The 17,994-nt window shown below is 38.6% G+C and overlaps 1 protein-coding gene across 1 annotated transcript in view; it reads left to right on the top strand.

The window, feature by feature from the left end:
- Positions 1–17,994, top strand: part of LOC136863051 (uncharacterized) — a 73,027-nt gene that overhangs the window by 11,194 nt on the left and 43,839 nt on the right. The window contains exons 2-4 of the mRNA XM_067139375.2: positions 118–240; positions 9,783–9,890; positions 17,835–17,992. Coding sequence (XP_066995476.1) covers positions 118–240; positions 9,783–9,890; positions 17,835–17,992 — 389 coding nt within the window. The remainder of the gene's footprint in view (positions 1–117; positions 241–9,782; positions 9,891–17,834; positions 17,993–17,994) is intronic.

Below are 17,994 nucleotides of genomic sequence, written 5' to 3'. Positions count from 1 at the left end.
CAGCTATGGTACTATGTGTCTGTGGTTGGAAGAAAGTAACATATTTTAGTGAATTCTCTGTGTCTATACTCGTTGAACTTGAACTAATATAAGGAATATTGTGAACCTTCATTTCAGGTGCAGACAAGTTTACGAAAACAAAACAAATCTCAGCACAGTAAGAAATCTGGTTATGGAATCAAATCACGAGCCACCATTGAGGAGATGGACTGCCCTCAAACTCTTTCAGATCACCCAAAGGTAGGTGATGATTATATTGTTAAGAGGAAGTTCAACTGTGTACAGAGACATGAATAGAGGGGCGCGTGCACTGGTTGCCGGATGGTAAAAAACCAAAAACCAAAAAATATATAAGTAGCTAAATTCAGAATATGCTAGGCTTGACATGCAGCGTACAGTTTCCAGCCTATACAATACCTGTTCCTGGTCTGTATGTGCACCTCCTGTTGCAAGCTCATATTCTTTGTATCTTTGCTCATTTTACATGTTCATTCAGGGTACTCACAGTAAATTAATAGTGGCGCTCACGATTCCTGCTAGTTTCTAGTCCGTAACCACACATCTTGTTATATTACTACGGTTTAGGAAGTGGGTCCGATGTATTTCAGAATTGTATTACACTTGGTGGGATGTATAAAACAAGGGGTTGGTGAACCACTAGGTATAATATTGAACCCGCACAGATTAGGCTTTTTGATACCACCAGGTAATTTCAGTATTCAGTTTAATTTCAAGATAGTGGGTCTGTTGCATAAAAATAAGTAAAGCCTGATAAATAATTACTACTTAACATAACGGAAATGATGGCTGCTGGAGTCAGCTTATTTCGATAGGAAACTGTGTAGCAGTGTGAATATAACAAGTAGCTGCAAGCATGTCTTCAAGTGAAGAAGAATTACCTGTAGAAAATGGTTGTCAAAGGCTGATTTTTACCAAGCTGCTTAAAGAACACACTGTTCTTTTAAACAAATCAATGATGCCAGGTATTGTGGAGGCCAAAGAAAAAGCATGGAAAGACATTACAGAGAAATTTGTGAAGAACAAGGGAAAAGTATTACTACCGAAAAGTTGAGAAAAATTCTCAGTAATATGAAAACAGGTGTAAAAAAAAAGCAATAGGAAACAAAAAAATTAGTTACATGAGTGGGAAAAACAACTTTTAGAACTTCTAGATTTTGAACAAAATCCAGTTTTCAAGAGAATTTCAGGTGCTTGTGCTGTTGGTTCTGTACCAAAAGAAGAGAAGAGTATCCCAGGAAACTGGGAAGAAGGGACAGTCTCACAACTTTCTCAAACTGCAACTGCAGACACTGGACAGAAAAACAAGGGAGCGACCATTAAGGGAGAAAGTCTAGTTGGAAACGGAAGAATCTGAAAAATTATCAACTCAAGAACTGCAGCATCTTTGTTCTACTACAACAGTTACACCTTGCTAGATTACAGATGAAAAGGGAAGAACTTGTGATACTAAGACTTAGTACTCTATCGTAATTTTGAGATCTATCAGCAACAAATAGTGAGGCACAACTGGATTCTAGCATACTTAATGACTTAGTTTCATTTCATGTACATTTACGTGATCCTTTGTTTAGTAATCTATATATATAAAATAACTTGTCCTGACTGACTGACTGACTGACTGACTGATTATACATGTTTATACATGCATAAAACCACCATGACACAGCGGGGCGCACTCGAACTGTCGACAGAGGGCGGTGAATCAGTAACTTCCCTCCCAACCGCCACAGTACAGCGCCACGATCCTTGAGTCCAGTTAGTGGGGTAGGCCGTGGATAGTATGGGCATGACTTCCACGTTCCTTCGGAGAATTTCTTTGCTCACTGTCGGAGGCAAAACTTCACATGCCCTGATGAAGGCCAATGCAATTTGGCTGAAAGCTTGGCTTTATTATTAAATATATATATATAGTGGCTTTAATCCAGTTCATTTATTTCTTTATGTTAATACAATGAGCCACGAAAACCTATGTTCATTAAAAACATAAAGAGTTGAAATATGTTTTTGAGGATACATTATCTTAAAAACTGAAGCTATTACAGGCGTGAAAGTTGGTATTTTGAATTTCCTTTCAAAATAGAGAAATGCGTATTTTTTGTTTGGGGATAAAGATGTATATCTCACAAACTGAAGATGTTACAGATGTGGGAATATGTATTTGGAATCTCCTCTAAAAATAAAGGAACGTGTATTTACTTTTTCGACTTGAGAGAAGACTATTTCTCATATGTACAGTTCTATGTCACATGGTCGTCTTAGCCCCAAAAGGTAATACCACAAACATGATTTACAATGAATTTCTGGGGTAAATAAAACTACTTTTTTGGGTGAGTTTTCATACTTTAGGAATTTTCAGGTAATATGTTAGTACAATGCCGAGGAACGATTACTTTGATCAAATTACGAAATCCACGCGAGCGAAGCCGCGGGTAATTGCTAGTTTAGTATAAATTTCCTTTGGCAAATAGAATTAGACAGTTTTCCTCTGTGCATTTTTCTTCACTTTCTTCACCTGTGGGGTACTTATATCATTACATACTCTCAGTACAACATAAATTTTGTTTTCATGTTCTTTGTAGTACACAACTTCCAATATCCGTATGCATTGGCCTAATACTAAACTATATTAAGGTACATAACCTATATTTATGGCATTATGGCAGTTCGTATTTTGTGTGTGGTGAGTATCAAGTACTTCCATTATTGCATTATGCTTCCTGATGCCTCTGTGCTGTAGGTCACTAGTTTCGATTCGACCTGGATATTCTTCGCAGCTGTTTTCTAAGCTTTCCTCTATAAACTCCAAGTCGTCTTGTAAATATTAGCTGATGTTGTGTAAAACCGCACAGTATACAATTGCTTTTGGAACCTTTTCTAAATGTGTCCGCACTTTGCCATTCAAAATGGGAAACCTTTGTTTGAGTTGACCAAATATACTTTCAATTATGACTCTCTCCTTTGAGTGCACTATGTTGAATAATTCTTCCTTTTGGCCACGAGGGTTTTCAAAAGGAGTAAGTAACCATGGGGTGATTCCATATCTGCTGTCTCCAAGTAAGCAGTAATTATCCTGAAATATTGCAATGGTCTCATATATGGAACTCTGTTTCTAGATCCTGAAATCATGTACACCTCCAGGCCAGTGGACATCTACACTTGTGATCAGTTCACTTGCATCACAAGTAACTTGCACATTTATGCTAGGGAATCCTTTCCAGTTTACATAATCATCTCCAAACATCAAATATTTTTAAATTTGTATGTGAATGCAGTCTAACACACTGATAACTGTAGGTATTTGAAACCTATTTGATCATTTCATTTTCGCCTCATCCATATTTCGTAAATCAGACAGAAACTTTATCCATTGGTGTGCCTTCTTCATTACGATATCAGCAATGCTATTTATAGTCCTTCAGACTGTTGTATATTGAACTCCACAATCTTCTGCAACACCTGCCTGGAATCCAGAATCACTCAGAAAACGAAGAAATATCTCCATCTTTTGCCGTGAACTAAGTGCTTCTCAAGTTTCATCAACTTCTGTCTAAAATGATCTGTCAGATAATCAACACTGTTGCTTTCAAAACATAACAAATGTTTGGGTCAGCTAGGGCTAACATTATTTCCATCCTTGTAACACTTCTTGTTGCATAATTTCCCGCCATGTCCAAAGTGAGATAAGCATATGCAAGTATTCCCTTTAGCTGCCTTGGAAATATTTAAGAGCTTACTTCTTGATTTAAGACAATGCTTGTCTTTATTCAATCAAAATAAGAGGGTACTGGAAAAATTTTAAGGCACTACTTACACTTTAAAGCAATACTCATGACATGAAATGTTTACTGACCTCAGTAAGTAAAACCTGGCTTTTATTCAACAAATGATAAGTAAGTACTTAAATTACAGCAAGTAAAAGCAAATGCTTACTTTTGTGCAACAGACCCATTATCATAGGATTCTATTAAAGGTGTTGATAGGGAACTGTTCAATAAAAGGAGGGATGTTAGATTTAGGGTTTGTTCCATCTTCTCAGCAGTGAGAGCTTGTCATAATCCAATGGTGCTTGCAAATACTACGTTCAAAATGTACATCATTTATTTTTGTTTAATTTTATGTCTTACTCGGTTAGTGCTAATGGGCGATTTCAATGCGAGAGTTGGAAATAGAACTGAAGGATACGAAAGGATGATTAGTAATTGTGGGGATGATATGGAAGCTAATGGGAATGGGAAGCGTTTGCTGGACCTTTGTGCTATTATGGATTTAGCAGTTATACATTCTTCAAGGATAAGGCTACTCACCGCTACATATGGGAGGCTAGGGGCACCTGATCCATAATAGACTATATCTTAATTGACTTTGAATTCAGGAAGTCTGTTAGGAATGTATGGGATTTTTTAGGATTTTTCAATGATACAGACCACTATCTGATCTGTAGTGAACTAAGTATCTCTAGGCCTAGGATAAAGAAAGTGACATCTGTCTGCAAACGAATAAGGGTAGAAAATCTCCAGGGTGAGGAAATTAGACAGAAGTACATGGATATGATTACTGAGAAGTTTCGAACAGTCGACAGTAAGCAGGTTCAGGATATAGAAAGATGGATGCTGTGGTAGAAACAGCAAGGGCATGCCTAGGAACATCGGTGGGTAAAGATGGGAAAAAGTGAATATCTTGGTGGGATGAAGAAATGAGAGCAGTTTATAAACATAAAAAGAAGGCTTATCAGAAATGGCTGCAAACAAGGGCTGATGCAGACAGGGAATTGTACGTAGATGAAAAACTAAATGAAATGGCATATGGCTTTTAGTGCCGGGAGTGTCTGAGGACATGTTCGGCTCGCCAGGTGCAGGTCTTTCGACTTGACTCCCTTAGGCGACCTGCACGTCGTGATGATGATGATGAAATGATGATGAAGACAGCACATACACCCAGCCCCCGTGCCAGCAAAATTAACCAATGATGGTTAAAATACACGACCCTGCCGGTAATCGAACCCGGGATGCCTGTGACCAAAGGCTAGCACGCCAACCATTTAGCCATGGAGCTGGAAAGATGAAAGGAACAGAGCAAAATAGATAGTTGGTGAATCCAAAAAGAAGTCTTGGGAAGATTTTGGTAATAACCTGGAAAAACTAGGTCATGCAGCAGGGAAACCTTTCTAGACAGTAATAAAGAATCTTAGGAAGAGAGGGAAATAGGAAATGAACAGTGTTTGGGGTAATTCAGGTAAACTCATAATAGATCCCAGGGAATCACTGGACAGGTGGAGGGAATATTTTGAAAATCTTCTCAACATGAAAGGAGGTAAGGGTTATTCTGCCCGAAGGCAGGTCCAAACTTCCGGAGAGGTGTTCCTGAGCCGGAGTTTACGTGCAGTAGGGTGGCCAGTTCCTTTCCGCTCCTCCATTCCCTTACCCCCCACCAACAGCGCGTGGCAACCCATCCAACTCCTGACCACGCCCAATGTTGCTTAACTTCGGAGATCTCACGGGATCCGGTGTTTCAACACGGCTACCGCCGTTGGCACATGAAAGGAAATCTTCCTGAATTATGCTTGAGCATGTGTAAAGGATGGTAAATAAACTTCATTGTCATAAAGCAGCAGAAATAGATGAAATTAGACCTGAAATGGTGAAGTATAGTGGGAAGGCAGGGATGAAATGGCTTCGTAGAGTAGTAAGATTAGCATGGAGTGTTGGGAAGGTACCTTCAGATTGGACAAAAGCAGTAGTTGCACCTATCTATTAACAAGGGAACAGGAAGGATTGCAACAACTATCAAGGTACCTACCGTATCTCATTGATTAGTGTACCAGGCAAAGTATTCACTGGCATCTTGGAAGGGAGGGTATAATCAGTTGTTGAGAGGAAATTGGATGAAAATCAGTGTGGTTTCAGACCACAGAGAGGCTGTCAGGATCAGATTTTCAGTATGCGCCAGGTAATTGAAAAATGTTATGAGAGGAATAGCCAGTTCTGTTTATGTTCCGGAGATCTAGAGAAAGCATATGACAGAGTGCCGAGGGAAAAGATATTCGCCTTACTGGAGGACTATGGAATTAAGGGGAGATTATTAAAATCAATCAATTGGGCTTCAGTGAGAATTGATGGTAGAATGGGTTCTTGGTTCAGGGTCCTTTAAGGGGTTAGACAAGGCTGTAATCTTTCACCTTTGATGTTTGTAGTTTACATGGATCATCTGCTGAAAGGTATAAAGTGGCAAGGAGGGTTTCACTAAGATGGAAATGTAGAAAGCACTCTGGCCTATGCTGACGACTTGGTCTTAATGGCAGATTGTGCCGAAAGCCTGCAGTGGAACTTGAAAATAGGTGCAATGAGTATGGTATGAAAATTAGCCTCTCGAAGTCTAAAGTGATGTCAGTAGGTAAGAAATTCAACAAAATTGAATGTCAGATTGGTGATATAAAGCTATAACAGGTAGATAATTTTAAGTTATTAGGTTGTGTGTTCTCCCAGGATGGTAATATAGTAAGTGAGATTGAATCAAGGTGTAGTAAAGCTAATGCAGTGATCTCGCAATTGTGATCAACAGTACTCTTTAAGAAGGAGGTCAGCTTCCGGACGAAACTATCTTTATATTGGTCTGTTTTCAGACCAACTTTGCTTTACAGGAGCAAATGCTGAGTGGACTCAGGATATCTTATTCATCAGTTAGGAGTAACAGAAATGAAAGTAGCGAGAATGGTTGCTGGTACAAACGGGTGGGAACAATGGCAGGAGATAAAGTCTAAGTTAGAAGTGAACTCGATGGGTGAAGCTGCACGCATAAACCGACTTTGGTGGTGGGGTCTTGTGAAGGAAATGGAAGAAGATAGGTTACGTAGCAGGATAATGGACTCTGTTATGGAGGGTAAGGGAAGTAGAGGGAGGCCAAGATGATGAAGGTTAGACTCAGTTTCTAATGATTTAAAGATAAGAGGCATAGAGCTAAATGAGGCCACAGCACTAGTTACAGATAGAGGATTGTGGCATAGTTTAATAAATTCACAGAGGCTTGCAGACTGAACGGTGAAAGGCATAATGGCCTATAATGATGATGTATGTATATATTATAATGTCCGGCTTCTTGGCTTAGTGGTAAGCATAGTCGCGTTTGGTTCAGAGGGCCCTGGGTTTGATTCCTGGCCGAGTCGGAGATTTTAACCATAAATGGTTATTTCCCATAGTTTGAGGCCTGGGTGTTCGTACTGTCTCCAACATTCCTGCAACTCTCATAAACCAACCCAAGCCCCCATGGCATAACAGCCCCGAAGGGCCATGGTCTACCAAGTGACCACTTCTCAGCCTGAGGCCTGCAGATTACGAGGTGCCTTGTGGTAAACACGACGAATCCTCACAGCTGTTATCCATGGCTCTCTAGACTGAGGCCACCATCTCACCATCAGATAGCTCCTCAATTGTAATCACATAGGCTGAGTAAACCTCGTACCAGCCCTCAGATCCAAATAAAAATCCCTGACCTGGCCAGGAATCGAACCCGGAACCTTCGGGTAAGAGACAGGAATGCTACCCCTACACCGGGGGGCCAGCCTGCAAGTCTCATACCACACACAACACTATCCTCCTCTACAGTAACAAGCAGTTCCCTTAAACGGCAGATGCCGCCCACCCTCATCGGAGGGTCTGCCTTACAAGGGCTGCACTATGCTAGAAATATCCACATGAAATAATAATAATAATAATAATAATAATAATAATAATAATAATAATAATAATAACAATGCTATCAACAACGCATTTTTTCGGGTGACATTTATTGAACATCTCCCTTGGTAAGTTATTCTAATCCCTAACTCCACTTCCTATAAATTAATATTTTGCCCCAATTTGTCCTTGAATTCCAAATTTATCTTCATATTGTGATCTTTCCTACTTTTAAGGACAGCACCCAAACTTGTTCATCTACTAATGTCGTTCCACACCATCTCTGCCCTGACAGCTCGGAACATACCACTTATTGTTACAATTCCCGTTCCACTCTCCACCCAGTTCAACACATAAAAATGTTCACCGTCTCTAGAAGGACATTGCACCACAATACGCCAACAGGGACATGCCTCGCTCGCTACATCGAGCATCCCCAGCCTCACCCGAACAAACATCTCAAGGCTAAGTCTCCGCATTGAACCCTCCTACAATCAATTTGCTCATTAAAACCGTCTTACACCAACGAAACACTACCACTAGCCAACACGCAACTAAAAAGTATTGACAAACCGAACCAAAATGCAGCTGTGATGGATCAGACACTGTTCACCGACGTCCAAGTCACACCAATGCTCCATCATCTGCAAGATTTGGCCAAAAATCTCGCTAGTTCCCAGCTGTTACCAGCACCATCCAGTGCCAAGCCACCTTTAATAATAATATGAAATAATAATTCCTGCTTGTTCAAGAAAAGATGTATCATGGAACGAACTAGAGGGTAAGAAACGGTTTTGTTTTATGCTACACTTGCATTCTGGTATAAGTCATAATATAAAAATAGGGTTTGCCTCGTAGCTCTCAGCACTTATAGCAAGAGAATTACTAATATCGACGGCTAAGAACGAGAGGGTAAAAACAAAATATTAAAATACAATTTTGCCAGAGCATTTTGGTTAAGCGAGGCTCTACTGTACAACAAACTCTTGATTATCTGGGTTAATGCAGACCCAAGACTGCACGGATAACTGAAAAACACTGATAATCAAAACACTCATGTTTTTATCGGAAACCACACATTTACTCTGTTTAGAAAACGTACTACATATTAGATTTGAAAGCCCACTGTATTACTTATGTGTAGCTCGCCGTAAACTGACAACTTATTTACAAAATTACATCTAAAAACACACTGTATTTCGTATGACTTGTTTTTAGTTCACTTTCGGGAAATAATCATCCAATTTGTTCTGTTTCTGTTTGTCATTTGCATTTTTCCTGATGACAGTTCTAATTTTCTGGAGGGTAAAAAAATCAATATAATCAAATGAATGGTGTCCTGTGTACTCTAGTAACAGATCAATACATTCCCAAATACCGGTTCATAGCCATTGTTATTTAACCACTTGTGGATAGTTAAAACAACAGGTTTGTGTTTATCTGTCTTCTTCCTAGCACATGTCAACTGTCCGTAACTTCAGTACCAACAAGAAATGTGATACAGGTTAACACTCGTCAGTGATTCATTTTAGTGGTTTAGTGGCTGTTATTGAGATCTGTCGGCAGCTAGGAAAGTACAATCAACAGTGTATTCCTTCTGGCAATGTTTAAGAGTATGCTTTCATTTCTTAGCAATGCAGAGCAAGAATTCTGAAAGGAACTGTCCCAGAAGGAGATTTCAATCTTTTCCTTTTATTATCAGCTTTATGGGTGTTGGAAATTACCTACATTTAGCTCCTAGGTAAATGGCCTGGCAAAGATATAGACAGGAAATCAGCCGTGGACAGATTACGAGGTTAGAGTCATGGCATTCACCTGAAGATAAAATGGGAAACAAAGGAAAATATTCCATAAGTCTCTGTAATTCAGCTACATAATCACATAATAAAAATATTCAAGCATTTGTCCCTTACTTTGCAGCCACTCTGTATATAATATGAACATGATTATTTGACTTTCTCCTATTTTTCTTTTCATGTTCCTTCCATATCTTTTACTGTATTCACAGTTGAAAATTATATTTATTAACATCATTGAATTTTCTCTATTTCTGTATGAATCTCTGCTTAATCATCTGCTGTCTTTCTGCAGGCTATTGATGCAGTTTATTTTAACATGGCTAGTCCCAAAGGCTGGCATCTGATCACTGGAACAGCAACCCGACCCCATGGTGTAGTTAATGGATTTCTTTTCATACAAGTAAGTATTAGCGATCATCAGTTAAAATACTATAACTATATATTTGCCCCTTAACCTGTAACCTTATTTTCAACTTTATCTTTTTCTATTAGCAAAGTTGCAAAATATGTCTTTGTCTGAGAGTAGAGTTTCTATTCGAGGAAGCTGTTAATCAGTGCTTTCCTACTGCAGGTTCTACCACTTAATTATGAGAGGGAAGAGATTGCACAGAATCTGCTCTTGTAAATAAACTCGTAAGACCAAAAAGTAGTTGCACTGAGAAGAAGGGGTTTAAATGGAATGAAGTCTATGATGAAAGTAAAGGGTACCGATGGTGATAATAATTTAATACAATTTTGGTGTGTGTTGATCATTATTTATTTAACTATTCACCAATAAGTAGTGTCTCGCAATACAGAGTCTTACATCCTCTGTTGCTCATAAAGCCCGTCAAGTGTCTTGGCATGGACTTGTAGAGGTGTCTAATGGTCTCCTGAGATAATCCAACTGCTTCAGCAAGGAAAAGCAGCAGGGAGTGATCAAATACTGGGGAGGTATTAAAGACAATGGGGTGATACCTAGTGGCTTATTTAAAATTTCTTTTTGACTCTATCATAAACAACAGCATGATACCAAAGGAATGGAAGGAATCTATAATAATACCAATTTATAAAGGAAAGGGTGATAAAAGGAAACCTGAGAACTACAGACCGGTCAGCCTGACCAGTATAGTTTGTAAAATACTGGAGAGTTTAATAGCAAAATATATTAGAGGGGTATGTGAAGATAAAAATTGGTTCATGAGGAGCCAGTATGGATTGAGAAAGAAATTTTCTTGTGAGGCACAACTGGTGGGATTTTAGCAGGACATATTAGATCAGTTGGATTCGGGAGGCCAGTTGGATTGTGTAGCCATAGACTTTTCCAAGGCATTTGACAGAGTAGAACATGGATTATTATTAAAGAAACTGGAGGGAATACGATTGGACATAAGGGTTATATGTTGGATAAGAACATTTCTAAATTCAAGGGTTCAGAAAGTCAAAGTAGGAAATCATATATCACAGGAAGAGAAAGTTTGGAAGTGAATTCCACAGGGTAGTAAAATCGGCCCATTACTATTCTTAATATATGCAAATGAGTTAGGGAATGATATAACATCTAAAATAAGATTGTATGCAGATGATATAATTGTTTATAGGGAAAAAAGTAATATAGAGGATTGTACAGAATTTCAAAGGGACCTTGACACTATCCAACAATGGGTTGAAGAGAATAATATGAAGATTAATGTAGGCAAATCAATTGTCACAACATTTACAAACAGGAGCATAAGAACTGAATTTAAATATACTTTGGATGAGGTAATTGTCCCAAAAGGCGGCATGTGCAAATACTTACGCGTGAGATTTGAAAGTAAATTGCACTGGAAGGGTCATTCTGATGACATTGTTGGGAAACCATTTAGATTGTTACATGTCATAATGAGACTACTTAAAGGATGCAACAAAGAATTAAAATAGAAAAGTTACTTACGTATGGTTCGTCCATTATTGGAATATGCAAACAGTGTTTGGGATCCTCACTAGGAATGCCTAATAAAAGAAATAGATGGTGTGCAGAGGAAAGCAACAAGACTTGTAACAGGAGATTTCAGGAGAAAAAGTAGTGTATCAGAAATGTCACAAGAACTTAGGTGGGAAGCTTTAAGTAAGAGAAGGGAGAAAATAGACTTACAGGATTATATAGAGCCTATACAGGAGAGGAGACGAGACAAAGATCAGAAACCTCGAACAATTATACCGAAACAAGAAACTGAACGTTAAAAGAACAGTTACAGAAGAAAAGGCCAAGGCATGGAATATATTCACTCAGAAACTGGAGGGAGACAGCAGAGGCACTATACTATTGTATAGTGTAATCAGAGGTAAAAGGAAACCAATGAATACCATAAAGTCACTTGAAGATGAAAATGGAAATCTGGTTAGGACAGAAAATGACATGAGAGAAGTCCTGAAGAACCATTTCGACCATCTACTGAATAGACCAGTTCAAGAACGAAATACAGAAGCGGAAATCCAAGCCTACAATGAGGAACCTCCAATTACCTGGACAGGTGCAGATGAAGTGAATGCAGACATGATAAAGGCAGCAGACATCCAGAGTATACAATGGCTACACAGAGTACTAAATGCTGTATGGGCAGCCAACAAAATACCTGCAGATTGGAGCAAGGGCGTTATAATTCCCCTGTTTAAGAAAGGCAGCAAATGGAAACCCACCAACTATAGAGGAATAACACTGCTATCTCATGGGCTAAAAATTCTAGAGAAGATCATAGAAAGAAGGTTGAGAACCATCACTGAACCACCGTTAGAGGAGGAGCAATATGGATTCAGAAGTAACAGATCAACAATGGATCTAATTTTTAGCACCGAGCTCGATAGCTGCGGCCAGTACTCAGTATTCGGGAGATAGTGGGTTTGAACCCCACTGTCTGCAGCCCTGAAGATGGTTTTCCGTTGTTTCCCATTTTCACACCAGACAAATGCGGGGGCTGTACCTTAATTAAGGCCACAGCTGCTTCTGCTTCCTTCCCATTCCTAGGCCGTTCCTGTCCCATCGTCGCCATAAGACCTGTCTGTGTCGGTGCGACGTAAAGCAAATAGAAAAAAAAATTAAAAATTATTGTGTACTGAATCGCTATGTACCTAAGTATAACAATTGTATGTAGCATCTACCTAGGGGTAGGAAACTCGAGAGAGAGAAGTGAAGCAATATTCCGGTTCAGTAGTGAATGTTCACAATACTTACAGCAAGTACGGTAAATATAATTTTGTACAGTACAGTAAAGGGCTACAAAAATGTAAGTTTAGTACAAACAAGAGCATGTGCATTGTCAAAGAATAAAATGAAAAAACATTGGACATATAAACCATATAAGACATATAAGTGACAACATTTCAGAATCAGGAATTATGCCGTTTACTGCCAGTTGTAATTGATCAGCAAGGTGTTTGTCATTCCTGATCTAGATCTGATTTTCACCATATTCGTTGTTATATCGTTCACAAATGCAAGTTGCAAAATTTTCAGTCCACAGTGTGACTAGCATACAGTATTCCCTCTTCTGCACCATGCTTATTATATTTCTAGTAGCCTGGAGTTAATTGTTTCCTTTCAGTCCCAGTAGCACTAGTAATATTTACCCTTCACTGTTTCATATTGTAGATGACATCAATTGTAATGCCATTTTATATTGTAATTTACCATATAGTGCTTGTGAGCAAATGAGGCATGTAATATGCTCACCATATTTGCAGCAAAACATTACGTCCTCCCATCGTACGTGAAACTTGTGTTTTGTAATAATACTAGCAAGACGTCAAATATAAAAGGAGTTTGACTGCTGGAGAGAGAGAGAGGGGGAGGGGGCGGCGGTTTGAGAAGCAAGAGAAATATATAGACAGTCACAATGTAATAATGAATTATGTAATCATGAGTCACATTTTTGCTATGGCTTCTTGGTTACTTTAAACAATACTGGGATGTTCAACAAGTAGTGGGTAGTGATATTTATTATTGGAGGCACTCTCAAATGGCATAATTTTATCTATGGTTCACTTTTGCAGTAGCACAATTACTGATGAGGCCTGCTAACTGAACACAATAGAATATTCACTTTGCGTGTGGAAACTGAACACAGTACAAGATTCACTTTACATGAACTGAATTTTTTAAGCAATTGAAAATCAAGACTTAATAAGTCAATCTGGAGATGTTATAATAGTCCTCATATTTCTGCATACAAAAAAATTCCATTTTATTTTTAATAATTGAGGTTTATGTTCATTCATGTAGTAGTTAACTAAATATTATGAATATTATCAATGTATAATTTACAGCTCTTGTTGTGAAGTATTGCAACATTTTAAAATTGCCAAGATGCAGTTCAGGAACAAAATTACTAAGTTGGGTATTTTGTTCAAAACTTCCAATGACTGACCTGTTGGACTAGGACAGCATGAGCATGGACCTGCTTCAATTTCACCAACGAAGGACCGTTCTGCGTGCCAGCCCAGTTCTTGATATGTGAACTGTCATGTTATCTGTTGTTAAAAATAAGGAAGTGTTTAGTCATCGTAGAAGAATAGAGTACTCAAAATAAGCAAAAATCGAAATAAATGCACAGGATAGAAATATGCCTCAAAACTTAAGACACGAGTCTCACCAGTGTGGTTGGCGCAAGCAAACATGGGCGAAGTACAGCAGCAAGGTAATGTAAACAGTGAAACCGATGCACACCTTCACATAATGCGTGCCCAGCATTTAACAAAATTCTTCATCAAATAGTATTCAGAATCCAATTGCAGCGAATGAGCAGAGTCTGGCGCGAAGCGTTATGCTGAGACCTTTCCAGAAGTCATACGTGGTAGGTACAGGCTGACAAGAAATTAAGGATAGGTGACACGGCAATCAGGATGGTACAACCAGTTAGATTTGCACAATACATATGTATTATAAAACCAACAAAATGTGATTACATGGACAGTGTTTTGATTATTACAGGATAGAGTATGATATTCAATTGAAAGCAAACGAAGTAGAAATTGTAACACCAATGAAACGGGGCAATTTTGTAAATAGTATAAATTCAAACAGGATGGGAAGAAAAATATTAATTCTAGGTTTATACACCAAAATAATGAATAGGATTATATACAACAAATGATTGACTAGATGCAATATGACTAATAACCTTTCAAAAAATATATTAACTATATCCAGAAAGAATTGTGAAATCACAAAGGCCGCTGTACAATGTGAAAACCACCAGGGTCAGCTAAAAAGGAGAATAAAGGAACAATAAGTGAGAAAATGAAATCCAAGGGCTGGCGAAGGAAAAGGAAAACGTTCGGCCTGCAAATAAGTTTTGAGAAAGTAGTGGGGTCACACACACAACCAGGCGTAAACACAGTTCCAAAATACAGAAAATCACAGGTATGATAGTCACTTCTAGCATCTGTTCACGAAGTGGGTTTTTAAAAAAATAATGTTTTGGAAAAGTTCAAAATGAACATACTAGTTGATAAATTTTTAGTAGCGACACCAAATGCAACACTGCATATTCAGCCAGAAGGGCATATTAGAAGAGAATAATAGCTTCCTGAATTAGAAATTGAAAACACAATAAGATTAATTTTCGCTCAGCCAGCCAGCCGTCGAAGGTTCAGATGTTAAGTTGTACATAAGATAAGATATCGCATACGGACCAGCCGTAATGCGAGTATGAACGCCTCCCTCCACACAGTTCGTCACTGAATGTCTGACCGCCAGTTCGAGGCCAGGGCGAGCATTTATAACGTAAGAGCAGAGCCCAGAAAGTACGAGAACCAGACGTGACGTACACAAGCATCGGCAGAAGGGAGGGGACGGAGGGCAAGCAGTATTACATGTTATAAACCTCATTTTAGGTCCGTATTGAAAATTTAACAGTTCAACAATGATAAAGGTGTTTTTATTTTATTCCACCTATTCAATACTTATATTTTCACGTATAGTTGTTACATAATTAAATTCTTAGTTACATAGGACATGTTTCGCCCTCAATTAAGGGCATCTTCAGCTTAAATACAATAATCAAACATACAACTGAATTAAAAGTGGAAGTTAAATACAATCATCAAAAATACAACTAAAATAAAAAGTGGAAGTTAAAAGTTTAGTCTGTTATTAAAATTTGGAACAATAAAATTGTGAAAAATGATAAAATAAAAAGATGCTAATGGAAAACTGTCTTATGATTAAACTATAATCTTGTCGGAGACTAAAACTTCTATTAAAATTCGAATTAAAACAGTTCATATAAAATATTGGAAAATCAAAGTGGTAGTAATAAAAAGCCAACGACATGAGGGCGTGTACACAAGCATAAACTTGATTGTCATGAATACAATCTTTTCAAGGCCGCTGATGAAATTCGTAGTAAGTAAGGCAGAAGCGTGTATTGAAAAATTGTAAGAGGCCGTTAGCACCGGTAGGTAATAAAATGGCTGAATCCTTGCCAGAAAATGTCAACAGATGCAGAAATAAGTTTTATGTAAGTGGAAGTTGTTATTTCTTAACTACTGTTGAGTTGGTTGCTGCCCGTCTGTTGGCTCTAAGTCTGGTGTTATAACTTTTTATTTTAGTTGTATTTTTGATGATTGTATTTAACTTCCACTTTTAATTCAGTTGTATGTTTGATTATTGTATTTAAGCTGAAGATGCCCTTAATTGAGGGCGAAACATGTCCTATGTAACTAAGAATTTAATTATGTAACAACTATACGTGAAAATATAAGTATTGAATAGGTGGAATAAAATAAAAACACCTTTATCATTGTTGAACGGGCAAGCAGTAGTCGAGAGCATAGCGGGCTGGGTCAGCGGACGAAGCACACGCTGTAGTGAGAGCAGGCCGGAGAAGTTGAGCAGAAGGTAAGGTAGAAATCTTGACGTAGGGGAGCACGTTACAGAACAGATTACATCCTAAGTGCTCGTGAAAGCAAATGTCTGGGTCTGCACCTCCATATTCACCAGGCTCGTGCATATCTCCTTTTAAGCAATAAGTAACACACATCTCTCCTCTCCCACCATCACATGTCTCACTGAGTCCGACTCGTTGGCTGAATGGTCAGCGTACTGGCCTTCGGTTTAGAGGGACCCGGGTTTGATTCTCGGCTGGGTCGGGGATTTTAACCTTCATTGGTTAATTCCAATCGCCTGGGGGCTGGGTGTTTGTGCTGTCCCCATCATCCCTGCAACTCACACACCACACATAACACTATCCTCCACCACAATAACATGCAGTTATCTACGCGTGGCAGATACTGCACTCGGCTAGAAATAGCCACAAGAAATAATAATTATTATTTATATGTCTCACTGCACCTGGAGCTGGTAATATCTCCCGCTGCTGCCTGAAACATCGCCCCAAACCTTGCCATAAAGGCAAGATTCCTTTTTATTAGAATAAATGGCACCAGGCGAGTTGGCCATGTGGTTAGGGGCGCGCAGCTGTGAGCTTGCATCCGGGAGATAGTGGGTTCGAATCCCACTGTCGGCAGCCCTGAAGATGGTTTTCCGTGGTTTCTCATTTTCACACTGGGCAAATGCTGGGGCTGTTCCTTAATTAAGGCCACAGTCGCTTCCTTCAAACTCCTAGGTCTTTCCTATTCCATCATCACCTATCTGTGTCGGTGCGACATAAAAGCCACTAGCAAAAAAAAAAAGAAGAAGAAGAATAAATGGCAGCTGATTTTAATTCATAAAATTGTCTCTTTGTTCACATTCTCCCAATTCACAAGGAAAGTGAATGTTAAACCATAGGCTTATATTATTTCAAAACTTTCTAAGGATAGATACAAGCCTTTATGCATAAGGCACAGCCAACAGCAGATTTCAGTGCCGGTTTCATTACAGCTACACCCATTAGTACAGACTCTCAACAACATTTATGTATATAATTTGCATGCAGTAATTTTATCAGACGCTGAATTACCAAAAGATCATTCTGTGTGAAATGTAAACTAAATACTGTATACCATGTTGAGGTGAGGCAAGTCATGTATAGAAGGTTAACGTGAGTAGGCACAGATAATAGGGTAAACACAATGTGTGTCGAAGCCTATCTTTCTGATGAAACTGAGAAGCAGAAACAAGCTCTTTGGGGGCTGAGAAATGTATATTAAAAAAGTAAGAAATATTTTATTACAAAAGATACAGGACTAGGTACACAAACTTTGATTGTCTTTCTCTTTTCTGTTCTTTTTTTTTTTTTTTTTTTTTTTTTTTTTCCATCAGAAAGTGTACATAAGGTTACTGAGTGTTTTGTGAGACCTTGTCAAGTGGGAGGTTATTTCATTATGTAGCAGGTTTTTTTGTCAGGGTATAAATGTTGACCTGAATTATTTCTTTATTTAGGTGCCAGGATTAGGCCTGTTAAGTACACCAAAATTACCTGACACTTTGATGTTTCGAGATGAAACATACAAGCCTGAAGAATATGGAGCTGAAGGAATTCGTCTGGTGCCCTTCCAACCTATGCGTGTATGGAGACTTCAGTACAATGGAAAAATGATGT

This window comes from Anabrus simplex, chromosome 2 (assembly GCF_040414725.1).
Source record: "Anabrus simplex isolate iqAnaSimp1 chromosome 2, ASM4041472v1, whole genome shotgun sequence".
Lineage (NCBI taxonomy): Eukaryota > Metazoa > Arthropoda > Insecta > Orthoptera > Tettigoniidae > Anabrus > Anabrus simplex.
The sequence above is the reverse complement of the archived record's forward strand: the minus strand, read 5'-3'. Positions and strand labels throughout refer to the sequence as shown.